The sequence below is a fragment of the Schistocerca serialis genome, chromosome 1 (assembly GCF_023864345.2).
Source record: "Schistocerca serialis cubense isolate TAMUIC-IGC-003099 chromosome 1, iqSchSeri2.2, whole genome shotgun sequence".
Classification (NCBI taxonomy): Eukaryota; Metazoa; Arthropoda; class Insecta; order Orthoptera; family Acrididae; genus Schistocerca; species Schistocerca serialis.
Window position 1 is genome coordinate 693,990,314 of NC_064638.1, and position 17,054 is coordinate 694,007,367.

A 17,054-nucleotide genomic window follows, 5' to 3' on the forward strand; every position below is an offset into this window, starting at 1 on the left:
TCGGGAGAAGTCAGACATTCTTGGGAGAGTGGAAAAGATGTACACCAAAAGCGCGCAAAGCACTCACTGACACAACTGAAGTTCAGTGCAGGTGAAAAAAGTACACAGAAGTGGATGTCAGTGTTTAAATCCGTGCTCGTGCAGACCAGGACAGTAAAGCAGCGATTTATTATAAAGGAGCAAGACACGGTCTTCAGTTCAACTTGAAAATAAGCTTGGCGAACCTTTATTTGTGCACTACAGCCTGATACTACAGGTAGCAGATGGAACAGTAAAATGTGATAAGAAATTTGACGTTTGTAGGAGTGTAACACAAACAGGGAGCAAAGCAGATTTGTGTCTTCTTGTCACTGACTCGACTCGTTTCCTCGGCCATTATTGTGGTTGTCTTCTATGCCTGTCGCCAGGGAAATCTCAGTGCAAAGATTTAGTACGTGAAAGTGAGGACTTAAAATTAAGAACGAGTAAGGCGATGAAGAGAGTGTTACGCAGTCCAAATTATAATGTTGGACATTACAGACATAAAGGGTTGTTGACGTAGACACGGAATAGGAATAGATAGGAAACAGTGTCAAACAGTGCCGTTGTAAAAAGAAAATTTTTTCCATCTGATCAGTTCTGTTTATCAATGGAGGCGATACGGTAGTTTCTTACTTTATCTCCAAGCAGTAATGTTGTGGAGCGGTATCTTCAGTACGAGTGAACAGATGTCATACAGTTCGCAGCACTGGTGAAGGAGTATTTTCATTTCTTTCTATTTATTATTTCACTAATTAAATTTTGTTTCATGCTCTCTGCGCGAAAATTTATAGCGATTTCTTTGTATGAAATGAACACTTGTAGCATAATGGCTACTAAAAGGTTTGTAACTTTATTTCTAAAGAGAAACACCAAATGACATCTTTAAACTGTCCGCACGTGTCTAGCTGTTCGAAACTCGTAAGTGAGTGAAATCGAACACAGTGAAAGATATAATGGAACGTGAGTTTGACTTACGGCAGTTGCGTTCGTCCTGTCCCCAGGGGCAGTCGACGATCCCATCACACACATGGCTCTGCGACATGCATCGTTTCTCCCCACAGTGGATCAGGCCTGCAGCAGTCAACAATTCACGCTCAGAAGGAGTTCCTACAGAAAAGACAACATTCTAAACATACAATAACTGGGTAAAAAAGGTGTAACGTTTCCACAAGCTGAAATACGCATTAAACGACACTCAGATGAACATACACCAGAGTAACAGCAACATATACAGACCTAGTCTATCACTCGCAAAGGTGTGAGCACTACCTTTGCGCTCCTAGCTGGGGTTGTAGTTAGGCAGACTAGCTAATTCAGTCTGAGTATTCAAAAATTTATTGGAATATTATATAACAATGGCCCGAATTTTTATGGACCTATTGGTCATCTGTTTGATCGAAACTCATACCGAATAAAATTTTTTATTGAAACGGTAGCTTATCCTAATGATGAAGTTGTCGTGCCCCAGATTCTCAACAATCAGGTAGAATATCAGCAAACGAGAAGCACTGATGGAGCAGCTGCAAACAAGGAAGCGACTGGAACATCCTGGAAGAGCTGAGCACTCAAGTAAGCAAACATAGCAAACTGTCATGACAACAGCGGGAAAATGTAACTGCGCAAAGTGTTACGAGAAAGCTCCGATTCAATGCAAGAGTAACTATTCAGTTGCGGGCATAGCAGAAAAGAGCATCTGAAAGGCGAAGCTGTGACATCGTGACACGATGTAGAGCGCTGATGAGCTCAGGAAAGTAGTGCACAAAAAACAACGTCATCGTCATAGCCCAGCAAGTACTTGTACCCTGACTCTCATAGCTTAGCTCTCAGTTGTTCTCAGTTATATATAAGTTTTGAAACAACTAGCACTGAAGTGAAACCTGTGATGCTCCCTTCGATGCCTTCCAAGATGACTGCAGTCTACAGTGCCATCGCTGACTAGATCTGAAAAGCTCTGTTGCTGGGAGCTACCGCTGCCTCATCCTCACCATCGCTGATAGGAAACTTCGGCGCCTTTCAACACCGATGGTGTCTGCAGGCCTCACTCATGGACCTTGGGCAGTTGATCAACCACCATTGCACCAGGGAAGCGCAGTAATTGCTGCCCCCATGTGTGGGCTGATCCCAACGTCGCAGTCCAGTCTCTTTCGGAGAGGCCTTGTTACAATTCTTCCTGACTATGGCCGCCTTGTGCAGATCTGATACCAGCTTTTCCAGAGCACAGTCTTCGACTCAATGAGAGTGCCCTATGAATCCAGTGAGAAGAACTGCAGGCTACTGAGCAGTGCTGCTTATGTTTTTGGTGGCACTGAATAGGCTTCTGTCCCTAACATAGTGGCTGCTACGTAAGCTGCTCAACTGCCATACTAACAGAGGGGTGCATCTGCACCAGCACATACCGGCTGTCAAGCACCTGGCTGCCAGTCATGTGGAAAAGGCAAAACGGTACTTGTTATTAATAAATGTATAAACTGACAGTAATACTTTGTTAATGCTTTTCAGCATTCGACAGATCCTCACTACCGCATTCTGCATGACACTAACCTGACGACTGTGGAGGCCAAGGCCATGGCTGTGTAATTGGTGTCCGCAAGTGTCTGTCAGCATTAGAGGCATGTATGGCTGGTGCCACACCCACATGGCTACAGCGTCAGGAAGTGATGTCGGCTGTCTGGCTCTTTCACGAGTTTAACTGCTGCAGCTAGCAATTCGCCACAAAGTCGTAAGGTCAGTGACTGGGTTTTGTTGGCCATTTTGTGTTTTTTTTTTTGTTTATAGCCATTGGAGCCTGCAGAACTGCCTCAGTTTTCCTTGAAATTGTATAGTAGTTTAGTTGTGGCCAGTGAGGTGCCGATATTGTAATTCGTTTGGAACTAAGTTTCTGTTTATTCGGGCAGCGTCAGCTCTACACCAAATCCTGTTCGGTTATGATGCAATGTAAGAATTAATGTAGTTCGTCTTTTGTTTGTGTATTTTGCGTACAGGTTTCCTTACTGTTTCTTGTGGAACGGTAGATGGAGGTGACACAAATGCCAGAAACACGTGTGGCGACCACACAATGTGGTGGAAGGCTTTCAGGGGCAGATAGGCACGTTGTTGAGAAGTATAGCCGAACCGAAGACACGACAGTAGCAGCGTTGCAAGCCGTTTGTGGGCAACCACAGTCTGATTCGCGAGAGACGAAAGTCTTGTTAAATAAACCTGTTCTCTCCATTGATCCAGCAGCAGCTAATCTCACAGCTCCTTTTTCAGAGCAACTAATCATCGAGGATGTGCCTGTTTTTGTCAGTGATGTGAAGGCTAGAGCTAAACTGGGAAACTGGTCTGATGAAACTTCTTTAAATATGGCTACGTTATTGTTAGTGACAGACAGATGTGCCTTATGTACCATAATACAGTGGGTAAGGCACAAGTGAGCTAACGGACTAAACCAATACTATTGTAAACAAAACGGGCGTTTTAGGGAGAAATTCAGTGGGTTGTGGCAAAAACACAGTGAATCGGTGGAGTCCTTCTCGGTCAGGATTAGATAAATTAACGCACAAACTTGTGAACTGATGCAGAATACAGAGACTGATATGCACTCTGGCTGGCTCTGAGCACTATGTGACTCAACATCTGAGGTCATCAGTCCCCTAGAACGTAGAACTACTTAAACCTAACTAAACCTAAGGACATCACACACATCCATGCCCAAGGCAGGATTCGAACCTGCGACCGTAGCGGTCGCGTGGCTCCAGACTAAGCGCCTAGAACCGCTCGGCCACTCCGGCCGGCGACATGCACTCTGCATGACTTGAAGAGTAGGGCTTTGGAAGTATTTGTGAGGGGAATTTCTGCTGACATGTCAAAAAAACGCTTGGTGGAGAATCCAAATGAATTGTCCGCTGCTATTAGGATTTCCACACAGCTGGAAGGAATCGACATTATTGCTCGGAGGCACAGTGCTGTGGCGTTTTCTCTTTCAAGATAAAGTGTTATGGGTGTGGGCATACGAGTGACACCAGAAAGCAGTGCCATTAACCCGAATGAGTTTGGAGATGTAGGGAAGAAGTTGCGTGCCTGCTGGAGCAAAATGTGGGTTAGCACCGTCCATAGAAGCGTCCTTTAAATGGCAACGGGGATGCTTCATCCATCACATGACATTCCCTATAGAAGAAAGGACTGCTAAAATAAATGCAGAGATGAATGCAGCTTGCTAGACGCAGTAAACGGTAGGGAACATAAATTTTTGGCGGACACAGGTGTTCACGTGTCGGTCGGCAGTCAGAATCAGGATCTCTTAGGTGGAAAGTGACTGACGTCTCCACGTGGGGTAGGTGACACTGACGTGGCGTCAATGGGGGTAACACTCCTCAGGTTTAGCATAGGAACTGTAAGTTTTTGGAAACATATGGAAGAGTTGCCACATGTTTTTGAGGGTTACTGCAATATCCTAGGACTCGACTTCTTTGATAAACATCACGCAAAAATTAAGGTCTTGGAGTACAAAATTGAGCTCGGTGGGACATTGTTTCCTCCAGGGGCAACAACTGCAATCTGACAATGTCAGAAGGTTCACTTGTCGTGAAGATGGCACCAAATACACTGTGGAAACACGCACTAAAGATGAATTCGCCTGGTAGCATACCACAAAGTACAGGGAAGTTGATCTGGGTTAATGTAGGTATGGACTTTTCAAAGAAAATATTGTGTGTTATAGAGCTACTGGAAAGCAATGATGAGTTGATTAAGTCACATTGTTTTGTAAACAGAAACATAATTCGCGTCGGTGAAATGGAAGGAGATTTTTATGGATCTGGTAGGTCTTGATTATTGTAAAAGGATTTATTGACTGCTACTGTAAATGTCTCACAGGAAGATGAAATAGAGAGGGCCTTTTCCTCAGACAAGCCATTGATGCATCTGTATTACATACGAAAGTAAAGCACTTACACAAAAACGATAGAAAAGCAGTAGAAGCCTTGTTATTGCAGTTTATAGTTTTATAGTTTATAGGTCCTTTACCAGCGATTGCAGTTGCGCAGTGTGTTTACCAACAGGGAACAATGCTCCAGTACTCAGGAAATAATACGGAGCCCCGATGTGCGCAACCACTGATGGAAGGATTTGTTGGTCAACAACTGGCTGATTCCAGAATGAGATTTTCACTCTGCAGCGGAGTGTGCGCTGATATGAAACTTCCTGGCAGATTAAAACTGTGTGCCGGACCGAGAGTCGAACTCGGTACCTTTGCCTTTAAACTGGCTGACTGTCTGTATCGGCAGTTCGGAACTACTTGCTACTAAAGACAGCTAAACAACTGCCACCATTTTTAAACCTTTGTTACTATCATAGAAAATTTGGAAAAAATTTTGCTGAGATTGACGAGGCTCTGAACCGGTTCTTGAAGAAAGTAACAGAATTCGAATGGTCTACTCACTGTCAAACAGTGATTGATACCTTGAAACGGGCTCTGACATCAAATCCAGCATTGGCATTTACCAGCTTCAAAAAGGAATTAATTTTTTTCCTGTAAAGCGAGCAACGTGACGATGGGATGCTTTCTCAGCTCGTATATCATAGCAAAGAACATCCAGTAACATATGCATCCAGACAACTGAACAAAGCAGAATGAAATTGTTTCACTACAGAGAAGGAAATGTTACCAGTTATCTACGTCATTTCATACTTCTATTGCTATTTGTATTGCCTAAAGTTTAAAGTGGTGATGGATCACGCTTCGTTAAAGTGATTCTTAATATTGAAGGACTCTTCAGGTAGATTAACAAGATAGACGCCAAGGCTAAGCGAGTTCGATTTCGAGGTGGTGCACAAACCAGGGAAAAATCATACTAATGGCGATAGATTAAGCAGGAAACTTGCAATTCTGCAAGCAATGGCCAAGAGCATTGCTGACTGGCAAAGAGTCAAAGACGCTGACCGACAGACGTTCAGATCACAACAGCCACAGGCTGGGATGCCTGGTAGTTTGCTGTGCTGAATGACAAAATGTATTGGTCCCTGCAGTATTCTAGGACGAAGTTTTGAAACGAGCACATGACCATACATTGGCAGGTTGCGGTGGTCATAGAGCAACTGACTGATGGGTGGCAGAAAAACTTTGGTGGAAGACTAGGAAGCAGGATGCCAAGCAAAAAGTTATTGGCCATAAAAGACCATTTCTTATGGTTTATAATGGTGATTGCAGTTTTTGAGCAGCAGGCAAGTACAGTAGCGCAAGCAGGGGTAAATAAATGGTTGGTCACATTAGACATTTTCGATACTTTAATCATAGATCAGCGTACTAATTTTATGTCCAGTCTGATGAAACAGTGAGCCAATTGCTTCTCACTTGCAAACTTAGAACAAGCCCTTACCTCCCTCAAGTCAATGGGAGAATGGAAAAAGTTCATGACAAAATTTTTAAGATTTTAAGCTGTTATGTAAACAGTAATGAAAACAACAGGTATACTCGTATGTATCTTCGTACATAATTGCCATGTGCAACTCCAAAATGCACACAGCTACTGGCTTTTCGCCGTATGAGGTAATATATGGCAGGAAGGTGGCTCAGTGATTCGAAGTGGTAAAACCGAAGCTTGGAACCGACAGTGAATCAATAAAGAAATTTGTGAAAAGATTGTGAGACGTATGGCAAAAAGCGAAGCACGCAAACATGTCATCTGTGAGGAATGGATGGGCAATGTATGGGGAAGTTGGCACAATACGGGTTTGGTCAATGGATTTTGATAACAAATCCGTACACATCTAAGAGTAAAACGAAAAAGTTCTTAATCTGATACCATGGACCGCACGAAGTGTTGGAAATGACATCACCTGTCAATGTAAAGATACAGATGGCGACAAAAACTTCACGTGAGGTGTGTTAAGCGATTTAAAGGAGCTTTGCCACAAGTGCTTTGCCACAAGTACCGCCATCATCTGCAGCATGGAACGCTAAATCTAGAAAGGTAAAGAGCTGATCAAGCGATATGATCAAAGAGAACTTACGATATATAGTGCACTGAGACCGCATTGATAACTAGGCTTATGACCGAACTTTTAGATTATTTATGATGTTGTACACCGATTGTCTTTCATTAATTTATTAAGGGGTGGTACAAGCTTATTTTTGTACTATGTATCGTATGTTTTAGGGATTTGTTTTCTTTGTTGATGAATTATGTCAGGAGGTAGAACGAGAGCTCTTTTTTGGCGTTCTGTCTTTTATTCCTTGTAGTCTCGCCTTTCGAAAGAGAAAGGGAGGGTGATAAAGGTTCCTTTCTCTCAGGTGGTGCACTAACATGGGCGTTTCGGATAAATGTTATAACTCTGCTGATCCTACAACTAGCCAGAAGGGAAGTGGCAACTGCTTTGCAGACCCAGTTCCTCGAGTGTGGGGTATTTTTCTCCAGACAAGAGGAAAAGCAAACATTTTATTCACCTACCACCAGTGGACACACAGACTGACCCTCAATGAATGGGAAGTGAGGAATAAGGTGCATAGATTGTAGGATGCAGTTTTGGAGGTCCATACGGAGGTGCAGAAAGAAGGAGTCTTGACGAAAGTGCAAATGGAATACTACAGGTTATAACTCTTATACAAAAAAAATGGAGGGACAGCTTAAGTAACTGATGGATCTCCGATACGTAACAAGAAGAGGTGGAAAACTGTTGAGAATAGTATCTGGCAGGGCTGACAGTGAGGATATCCAGATCTTTGACAACACGGTAGGACAGAGACAAGCAGTAGCGGATAGTACTAGAACTACAGTAGAATGATGTATCATTCAGTTGTCCAACTTAGTGCACATGTGCTGAAAAACACCCACATTTACGGGAATTAACCACCGAGTTACAGCAATATGCGCGAAACACTGTGCGAGCCATAAGCAACGACTTATAATGTGACTAGATAATTGTGAGCATTGACGGATAGTCTGAACGACGCGACGGTGGGAGTGACTACGGTACAAGAAGCAGTATATCATGCCGTTCATGGGTAACTAAGTTCTGCGTTGTTGCCACCACAGCAATTCGTAGAGGGATTTCTCAGAGCACAGAAAGAGTTCGCAACATAGTTTCAGTACAAAGTGGAAAAAAACCAGCGAAGCTTAGCAGTGCTCTACCATACCAAAAGCTGAAATGAGTATTGATGAGCAAGGTTACGCGAGTTATTTCAATTCTTAGTAAAAGGCATGAATATCACTGTTTTGCGGTACTCCCCTACCCGGTGAAGTGAAAAACTGCACGATCAGCCCAAGCAGAGCAGTACAGACTGGTCCACAGGCATGCGAGGTCCAAATTGTTCTAGTGAAAAGGAAAAGTAACTGAATGTCACTTCTCAGGAACATATTGTTCCAAAAGATATGAAATAGTAATCATAAATTGTTACGAAAATTGGAAACGGAAGGGCATGACCAGAATGTAATTGTGGGACAGAGGAATATTAATAAACGGTACGACTTGTGACGAAGCAGGCACGACGTTCCGTCTTCCAGCTACGATCACCGGTATGATTAAACTCAGTGGACACAGGCCTTAGTGTATTGGTCGGAGAGGCCACTGGAGATGTTGCCAACCATAAACCTAAGCTTCCTGAACAATACCCTAGAACCTTATATCCTATACTCGCTGGATGAACTTGTAGCGATACAAAAAAGAAGGAATCACAGCAAAGCAAATGTTCCATTCATATTAAGATGACGAGATGGAAACTTGACGAAACGTTGCACCAGAATGACTCAGGTGATAAGACTACATCATCAAGTAGTTATCATATTGTACATGGCTACGACCACAACGTAATGGAGTTGATCAGTTTGTTGTGTATCAATGTGCAATGTCCAACGTGTCTACAAGGAATGGTGTAGCAGTCGCAGCCATGTACGAGGGTCACTCCAAAAGAAATGCATACTATTTTTGTAAAACTACAGTTTTCATTCTGCATATGTGAAAGTTTTACAGTGTGTAGATACATCCTTCTAGCTTGTTTTCAAACTTAGTTCAACCTGTTCCCGTGAGTGGCGCCGTCACAGCATGTCTTCAAGATGGCTGCTACGCTTGACGTTCGTCAAAAGCAACGTGCTGTCATAGAATTCCTGTGCTGTGAAAACGAGACAGTGGGGAACATCCACAAGAGGTTGAAAAAGGTGTATGGAGATGCTGCTGTCGATCGCAGTACAGTTAGTCGGTAGGCAAGCAGGTTACCTGATGAAAGCGCGCACGGCAATATTGAGGATTGTCCTCGCAGATGCAGACCTCGTATTGCACACACTCCAGACAATGTGCAGAGAGTTAACGAATTGGTGACTGCTGACAGACGCATATGTGACTGAAGAAACTTCAAGCTTGACTCAGTCGTGTTCGACTAAATCAGCAAAAGCAGGATGTTTTGCTGTTGCACGACAATACACGGCCACACGTCAGTCAAAAAACCATGGAAGTGATCACAAAACTCGGATGGACAACACTGAAACACCCGCCTTACAGTCCTCATCTGGCTCCATGTGACTATCATCTCTTTGGGAAACTTAAAGACTCTCTTCGTGGAACAAGGTTTGAAGATGATGACTCCCTTGTGCACGCTGCCAAACAGTGGCTCCAACAGGTTGGTTCAGAATTTTACCGTGCGGGTATACAGGCGCTGGTTGCAAGATGGCGTAAGGCAGTTGAGAGGGATGGAAATTATGTAGATAAATGAAAATATTGTTCCTAAAGGATGTATCTACACACTGCAAAACTTTCAAACATGTAGAATAAAAGATGGATTTTAAAAAAAAGATAGTGTGCATTTCTTTTGGAGTGGCCCACGTAATACGGCATAAGGACAATGATCGAAAGATGATCCTAACCCTCAGGGACAAGAGACAAGGGTCGAGCCTTGTCGATGACAATTTTTTTCAAACCTGACAGGAATTGTTGCTGTCAATGAACGCATATCCATCTCAACCAATTTGCGAACGAATATTGCGAAGGGAACTGCAAGGAATAGAAATTTGGATTCACGCGCCTTCCAGACGGCCACTGGTCACAGCGACGCACAAAGCTGCTTGTCTTCGAGTACCATACATCACAGAAACTATAACATGTAATGTTGTCTGATGAGTCGCGACTGAGCATCTTTTCAAATCGTGCGAGGTGTCGAGTGCATTCGACGGCCCAATAAGGGTTTAACTTGCAGTGTGTGGAGAGTGTTGTTCGAGCGAGGTGGATCTATTATATTTTGGGGTTGTGTTTCATGAAAGTATTTGGCCCATTCATTCAGGTTTCTGTGAACATGAATCAGAATGTTTATTTCATTATTCTCGGTGAAGAAGCTTTTCTCTTTCTACTACATCCCCATGATGAGTCTGCTGTGAATATTCCTGTCTTCGAAGATGACAACAACAGTGTTCGCAGGGTTGTAGTCAGGCACCTTGTCGCACCTCAACTGTCTCGCTAAATCACTCGATCTTAATCCCACATAAAATATGTGGGACTATTTGGAACGTCTTTTGAAACGTAGCAGTCAACATCCTTGTGATCTATTAGTTCCAGCTGTATATGGCAGACATGAGTATTAGCTTGGTGCATAAGTTTGTAGCGTTTTGGTTTCGTATTTTGGTGTGAGTTTATTTATCGATTGTCATTTTTATTTGTAATTCACTGTTACTGTCTGAGTTTATGTATTGTCATTTTGTCATTTGGAGACAGTGAGTTAAGGTTTGGACGCTAGATAATGGAATGCCAAGTGGCGAAATCTGAACATTTCCGGCACATTGTTCCGTTTCGGCTCAATAGGGGATGAAAGCAGCGGAGGCAGCCAGAAACATTTTCGTCATGTTTGTGGATAGTACTACTGGACAGATCATGGCAAGAAAATGGTTACTTTCATTTTAAGGAGGATCGTTTGATATTAGTGACTCTCAGCGTTAAAGAAGACCTTCAGGGTTTGATGGAGATAGTTCATAGGCATTAATCCACAATGATCCACGTTACTTTACTCAAGAACTGAGAAAGGTGATACACTGTGATCATTCCACCATCGCGTGACATTTGTATGAAAATGGGAAGGTAAAAATCTAGTGTTCGTGTACCGCATGCTCTAAGCCAAAATCACAAAAATCATCGGGTTGCCATATGCGCATCTCTGTTTGCCCGTCATCAATCGGTTCGTGAACAACGCCGACCATCCCTATCCTGTATCATTACGGGTGACGAGAAATGGTGTCTGTATGTTATATAGGGAAACGAAAGGAATGGTTGAGCCCAAACAAAGGAGCAACTCCCCTAGAAATACCTGCGCGCATGCACAAAAGATAATGTTGTGCATCTGGTGCAACAGCGACGGTGTGGTGTAATGCGAATTGCTGCCCCGAGGTGTAATAATCACTGCTGACTTTTGTTGTCAACAACTGAGACGTCTTGCAGACTCAGTCCAAGAACAACGACCAGGAAGACTGCGTGATGTGATGGTACTCCACGATAACGCCAGTCCGCAGTTTGCTAGACTGAAAAAAAAAAAAAAAAAAAAAAAAAAGATAGTGGAGCTGTGTTGGGAAGGCATTTTTCACACACCTTATTCCCTTGACCTTGCGCCCACAGATTTTCACCGTTTCTGCTCTCTATCAAACAACCTTCAAGGATCTCCCTTTTGCGGATGAAAATGCGCTTCGAACATGACTCAAACATTTCTTCGCCTCAAAACAGTGTGATTTCTAGAGTCACGGAATCGAAATGTTAGTCTATTATTGGCACCCTGTTACAAATAATGAAGGATAATATGTTATTGATGACTAATGTCTCTGTTACATGTGTCTGCTGTATTTATTAAACGCATAAAAAAACGCTACTATATTGTGCACCAACCCAACAACAATAGCTTGCCAAACTCAGGTGAATTTCAAAGCTGGAGTTGGTGTTACACGGTGTTACAGTGATGTCTCCTGAGGTAACATTTTTAGTCCGGTATGCTTACTATCAGCCTGTCACTTCAACAAAAACTCTATGATTCCTGCAACTTTCTCTTGTTACACAGTGTAGAACATTTTCTGTGATGGCAACTTGATTACCTGTTTGCTCACCCTGCTTGGAGCAGGGTTTGTTGTTGGCATGGCATTGTGCACATGGGCACTCACCTTGCTTGGAGCACGTCTCGCAGTGCAGTTCGTCGGTGCGGTCCTGGCAGTCGACGTGGCCGTCACAGCGCCAGTCCTTGGGGATGCAACGTTTCACGTCGCACTGGAATCCCGCTGTGCACACTGCAAACAGAAAGATACTCTCTGCTGTCTTTCTCACTGTGACTTAGAGGTAACAAGTCTGTGTTTTAGTTTCATATCGCACTTTTTGATATCTACTTTAACCAAGAGATAACTACCGTCATATACCCATTTATAATCATCGTAAGAGAAGAAAAAGACGCCAGAGGATGTGGGGCCGTAATTACCAGAATAATTTTTCCCATGCGCACAAAGAAAATGTCCCTCAAACATGTACTTACCTCAGAGCATACACTTTGTCGGGAAGCTGCAGTAACAATGCATTCAGGATATCTGAACTCTGCACCATGTAGTCAACAATGTGCGTATAGTTACTTCAGTATCACAACAGAGACGCTATGGGCGGAATCATTTCCTTAGAAAATGGACCATGAAATATCGATTGAGCTGACCCAGTTTACAAACGATTTAAGTTCCCTTTTTGTTGCATGAAGAACCAGACTGCTTCTTCATTATCGAACATAGTAGAACTGCATTAATTTGGTAGTGGTAGCCTGTGATGTGTGCAAAAAAAAAAAAAAAAAAAAAAAAATCCACAGAACGAAAGGAGCTGCAGGTCTTCGAAGGAAGGAGGCTAGGAAGGAAGACTGAGATTTAACGCTCGTCAACAACGAGGTCATTAGAGATGAGGCACAAGCTCGGATTAGGGAAGGATGGGTAAGAGAATCAGCTGTGCCCTTTCAAAGAAGCAGTCATACGGTTTCCTGCAAGTGATGTGACGAAATCATGGGAAACCTACGGCTGGACGGCCGGATGGGGATATAAATCATCATCCTCCAGAGTGCGAGTCCAGTGCGCTAACTATTGCACCATCTCCGCTACAACAGACGAGTACAAGTCCTGGGTACATCAGAAACATCTGTGGCTTATCAGAGGCGCTCTCCGCCGACGCTACGCCTTTAAAGTTAATAATGCTCGTGCACTTTGCAGCAGTCTGGTGGATGATTGCCCATCGGCAACATTTGGAGCGGCCAGAAAGGTTTTTACACAGAAATCAGTGACGTGTATAAAAAGAATTGTGGAGACCGAATACATCATGAGCCTAATCAATCACAATGTCTGTTTCTGCGCTGAACTTTATTATGAACGAGGAGACGATTGGATTTTCATGTTTCGTATTTATCGACATCGTTAAAGATGGTGTGGAGGCTTAGTTGGGGGACGAATTCGCTCGTAGCACTACTAAACAGATGTTATGCGCATTTGTCTGAAGGGAATGAAGGAACCAAATACGAAAATCACTCTCGAAGACTGGATGAGAATTTGACCATGCTTTTCTGGAATTTGATATCACTGTCTTAAGTGTGAGCAGTAGCATCATTTCGCGTTAGGACTACCCCGTGGACAGCTTGCCATATCGCTCAATCTTCCTTTACTTTGCCTTTATCCTGAACTTACACGGGGTCGACATACCTGTTAACGTATTTAGTATTGTTAATGCTGTAGGATGGCAGGATGCCCTTTCTGTCGCCATCCCTTTACCGCCGGGATGGAATTTGTGTACCGCTAGATATCTGGGTCTAGTGCTATCCACATAGGAGTGTGCGAGCTTTTTCTAAATGTTTGACAATCGTATTGCTGAAGCGGGACGTAGGTACCAACCCAGTATTCACCTAGACAGATGTGGAAAACCGCCTAAAACCCAATCCAGGTTGTCCGGCACACCCGCCCTCGCCGTTAACCCTTTGGGAGGGTTCTATCCGGGGCTGGCACACCTGTCCGAATCCCAGAAGGGACTTACTACCACGCGCGGCTATCAAAGCAGGTGCTGTCATGTCGTTTATTGATAAATACTATTTTTTTTGAGGTCTTGGCACAAAAACTGATTGTTAATTTCGTGTGTATTACTCGTACGAACGTTAGATAATTTTTATATACTACTTGAAATGCCTTGCACAATTTTGACATTTTGTCAATGAAATATGTCCTGTGAGGTACCGCTTCATGGCACAGTATTCTTTTAATTGTTGAATGATTTGATACTACAGCTCAAGAAACGAAACGTAAATTAAAATGACAAGGTGTTGGGAAAGTAAAAACGTCATTGATGCTAAGATATTAGAAACATTATATTCATTTTAAGTGTCAGACTGATATGATTGCTAAGAAAAGTGCTTGCCCTCAATTTGGTATCCGTCGATAGGTATGTCTATGGTGACCATCAAAGGGAAGAATGAAATGCTTTAACAAAGGCACTGAACGGGACTGGAAAAAAATAAAAAACAGCGAGACGAATCGATACCCCCCTTATAGAAGAGGCTTGTCGGGATTATCGGCAGAAACAGTAGTGAAATGTAATGCGAAGAAGCTCTTCAACGGAAAATTAAAACTTGTCAATCGTGTGTATTCAGGAAATTTAATTAAAAATCGCAGACGGCCGAGAAGATCGATTATCGCGTAGTTTTGCCTGTATCTCTGCTCCGACCGCCCCACCAGCGCCGACGCGCGACTTGGTCCGCTGTAATGGAGTAAACTCCGAATAACTTTGCCTAACTCGCGCCACGCCACGCGAAAGAGAGTTATACTTGCGGCCGACGTCCCGTCTTTGTTGCGACGCCTGTGGTATCTGTGATTAAAGGGGCACGTATCTACTGCCTGTCAGGCAGAGCGCGTAAACCTCGCTAATGATGGATACTGGACTGCGGAAACCTAGCATCTGAGTGGCGGCTTTCGTAAAAGTTTTTATACAGATTTGACTTCTTCGTATTGAAATTATTAACGTTTTTATTTTACTACTTATTTACTTAAAAATTGCTCAGTGTGCTGAGAGCCTGAAGGTCTTCTCTTACAATGGGACAGAGTTTACGCAAAGCGATCTCTTTATCGTAAATTTTCTTAAATAATGATAACCAATTTTACATTTTAAATGAAAGTAAAAAGTGGTAACAGAAGTGAAGAAAATTAGTATGTCAGTGTACTACCTGTTGCATTTCTCACTCAACTAGCATCTGGGAGGGGCCATGCCGGTTGCTTACATGCAAGAATAATGTCACAATCCAAAATGACAGCAAGACTCGTCCTCCTTATCAAATACTTGACCAACACATGACAAGTAATACCTTCTCTTCCCCCCTCAGTCTCCCCTACTTTACACCACCTCCCAGGACTGTAGCTTTCACTTTAGTATGTCAACCCCATAGTGCTTGTAAGTTAGTAGCCCCTTATCTTGTTCGCAGTTGATGGCACCTGAAGACGATGCTTTAAGTTTCGAAACCGGCCGTGGAATAAATTAAGAAAATTACTGGCAACTGAAGCGGATTTTTATTATGTAAATACGTTCCTCTGTTGCGAATGTTCCCTTAATCAAATATTTTAATACGGAAGCACCCTACATCTACATTTACATCTTCATGGATACTCTGCCTGGCATCGAACCACCTTCACAATAATTCTCTATTATTCCAATCTCGAATAGCGCGTGGAAGAAACGAAAACCTATATCTTTCCTTGCGAGCTCTGATTTTCGTTACTTTATTATAATGATTGTTTCTCCCTATGTGGGTCGGCGTCAACAAAACATTTTCGCATTCGGAGGAGAAAGCTGGTGACTGATATTTCCTGAGATGATTCCGCCGCAACGAAAAATTCCTTTGTTTTGATGTCCACCCCAAATCACGTATCATGGCCATGACACTCTCTCCACTATTTCACGATGATACAAAAATATGCTGCTTTTCTCTGAACTTTCTCGATGTACTCCGTTGATCCTATCTGGTAAGGATCCCAGACTGCGCAGCAGTACTCCATAAGTGGACGGAAAAAGGTAGTGTAGGCAGTCTCTTTAGTAGATCTGTTACATGTTCTAAGTGTTCTGCGAGTAAAACGCAGTCTTCGGTTTGCCTTCCCCACAATATTTTCTATGGGGTCTTTCCGATTTAAGCTATCCGTAATTGTAATTCATAGGTATTTAGTTGATTTTACGGCCTTTAGATTTGACTGATTTACCGTGTGGCGAAAGTTTAACGGAATTATTTTAGCTCTCTTGTCGATGACCTCACACTTTTCATTATTTAGGGTCAACTGCCCATTTTAGCACCATTGAAATATATTTTCTAAATCGTTTTGCAATTTCTTTTAGTTTTCTGATGACTTTACTAGACGACAAATGACAGCATCATTTGCAAGCAACCTAAGACGGCTGCTCAGATTGTCTCCTAAATCGTTTATATAGATAGGGAACAGCAGAGGGCATATAGCACTACCTTGGGGAACGCCAGAAATCACTTCTGTTTTACTCGGTGGCGGACTAAAATCGTATACTGAAATAGGACTGTATTACTATAGGTGTCTTCTACGGGAATTATTCTTGCAGTTGAGTCATCTAAGGACGTTGAATAAGAGAGTGTCGTCCTAAACCCGTCATTCGCTCTTTCTTGCAAACTCCATACGGAGCGAGGTGACGCAGTGATTAAGATGCTGGTCTGCATTCAGAAGGAAAGAGGTTCAAATCCTCTTCCGGCTACCACGGTATAGGTTTCTTGTGGTTCTTTGGAGGCGTTTAAGGCAAAAACCGGTCAATTTCCACTTCCAATTCCAAACGAAGCCACAGAACTCGAGGAAGGCACTGCATAAGTTTTGGTACCTGCGCTGCAAAAGTGACAGAAGAGATTCTTTAGAATTATCGTTCAAAGTGTAACACAGTCAACGGCGGCCCCCATCTCCGAGAACTCAGTTCGCTATATAGACACGAATGACGGGACGATGATTGTGTAAATACCACTCTCCGTTCAGCTAATAATAATAGCAAAAATTTTAAACAAAGTATTACAGCTTGTATTACAAGCCGGGAGAAAA

The 17,054-nt window shown here is 43.0% G+C and overlaps 1 protein-coding gene across 1 annotated transcript in view; it reads right to left on the bottom strand.

Annotated features, from left to right (window-relative positions):
• The window catches only part of LOC126425882 (atrial natriuretic peptide-converting enzyme-like), a 338,406-nt gene that overhangs the window by 63,790 nt on the left and 257,562 nt on the right, over positions 1-17,054 (bottom strand). Inside the window, 2 exon segments of the mRNA XM_050088318.1 lie at positions 997-1,092; positions 12,120-12,242. Coding sequence (XP_049944275.1) covers positions 997-1,092; positions 12,120-12,242 — 219 coding nt within the window.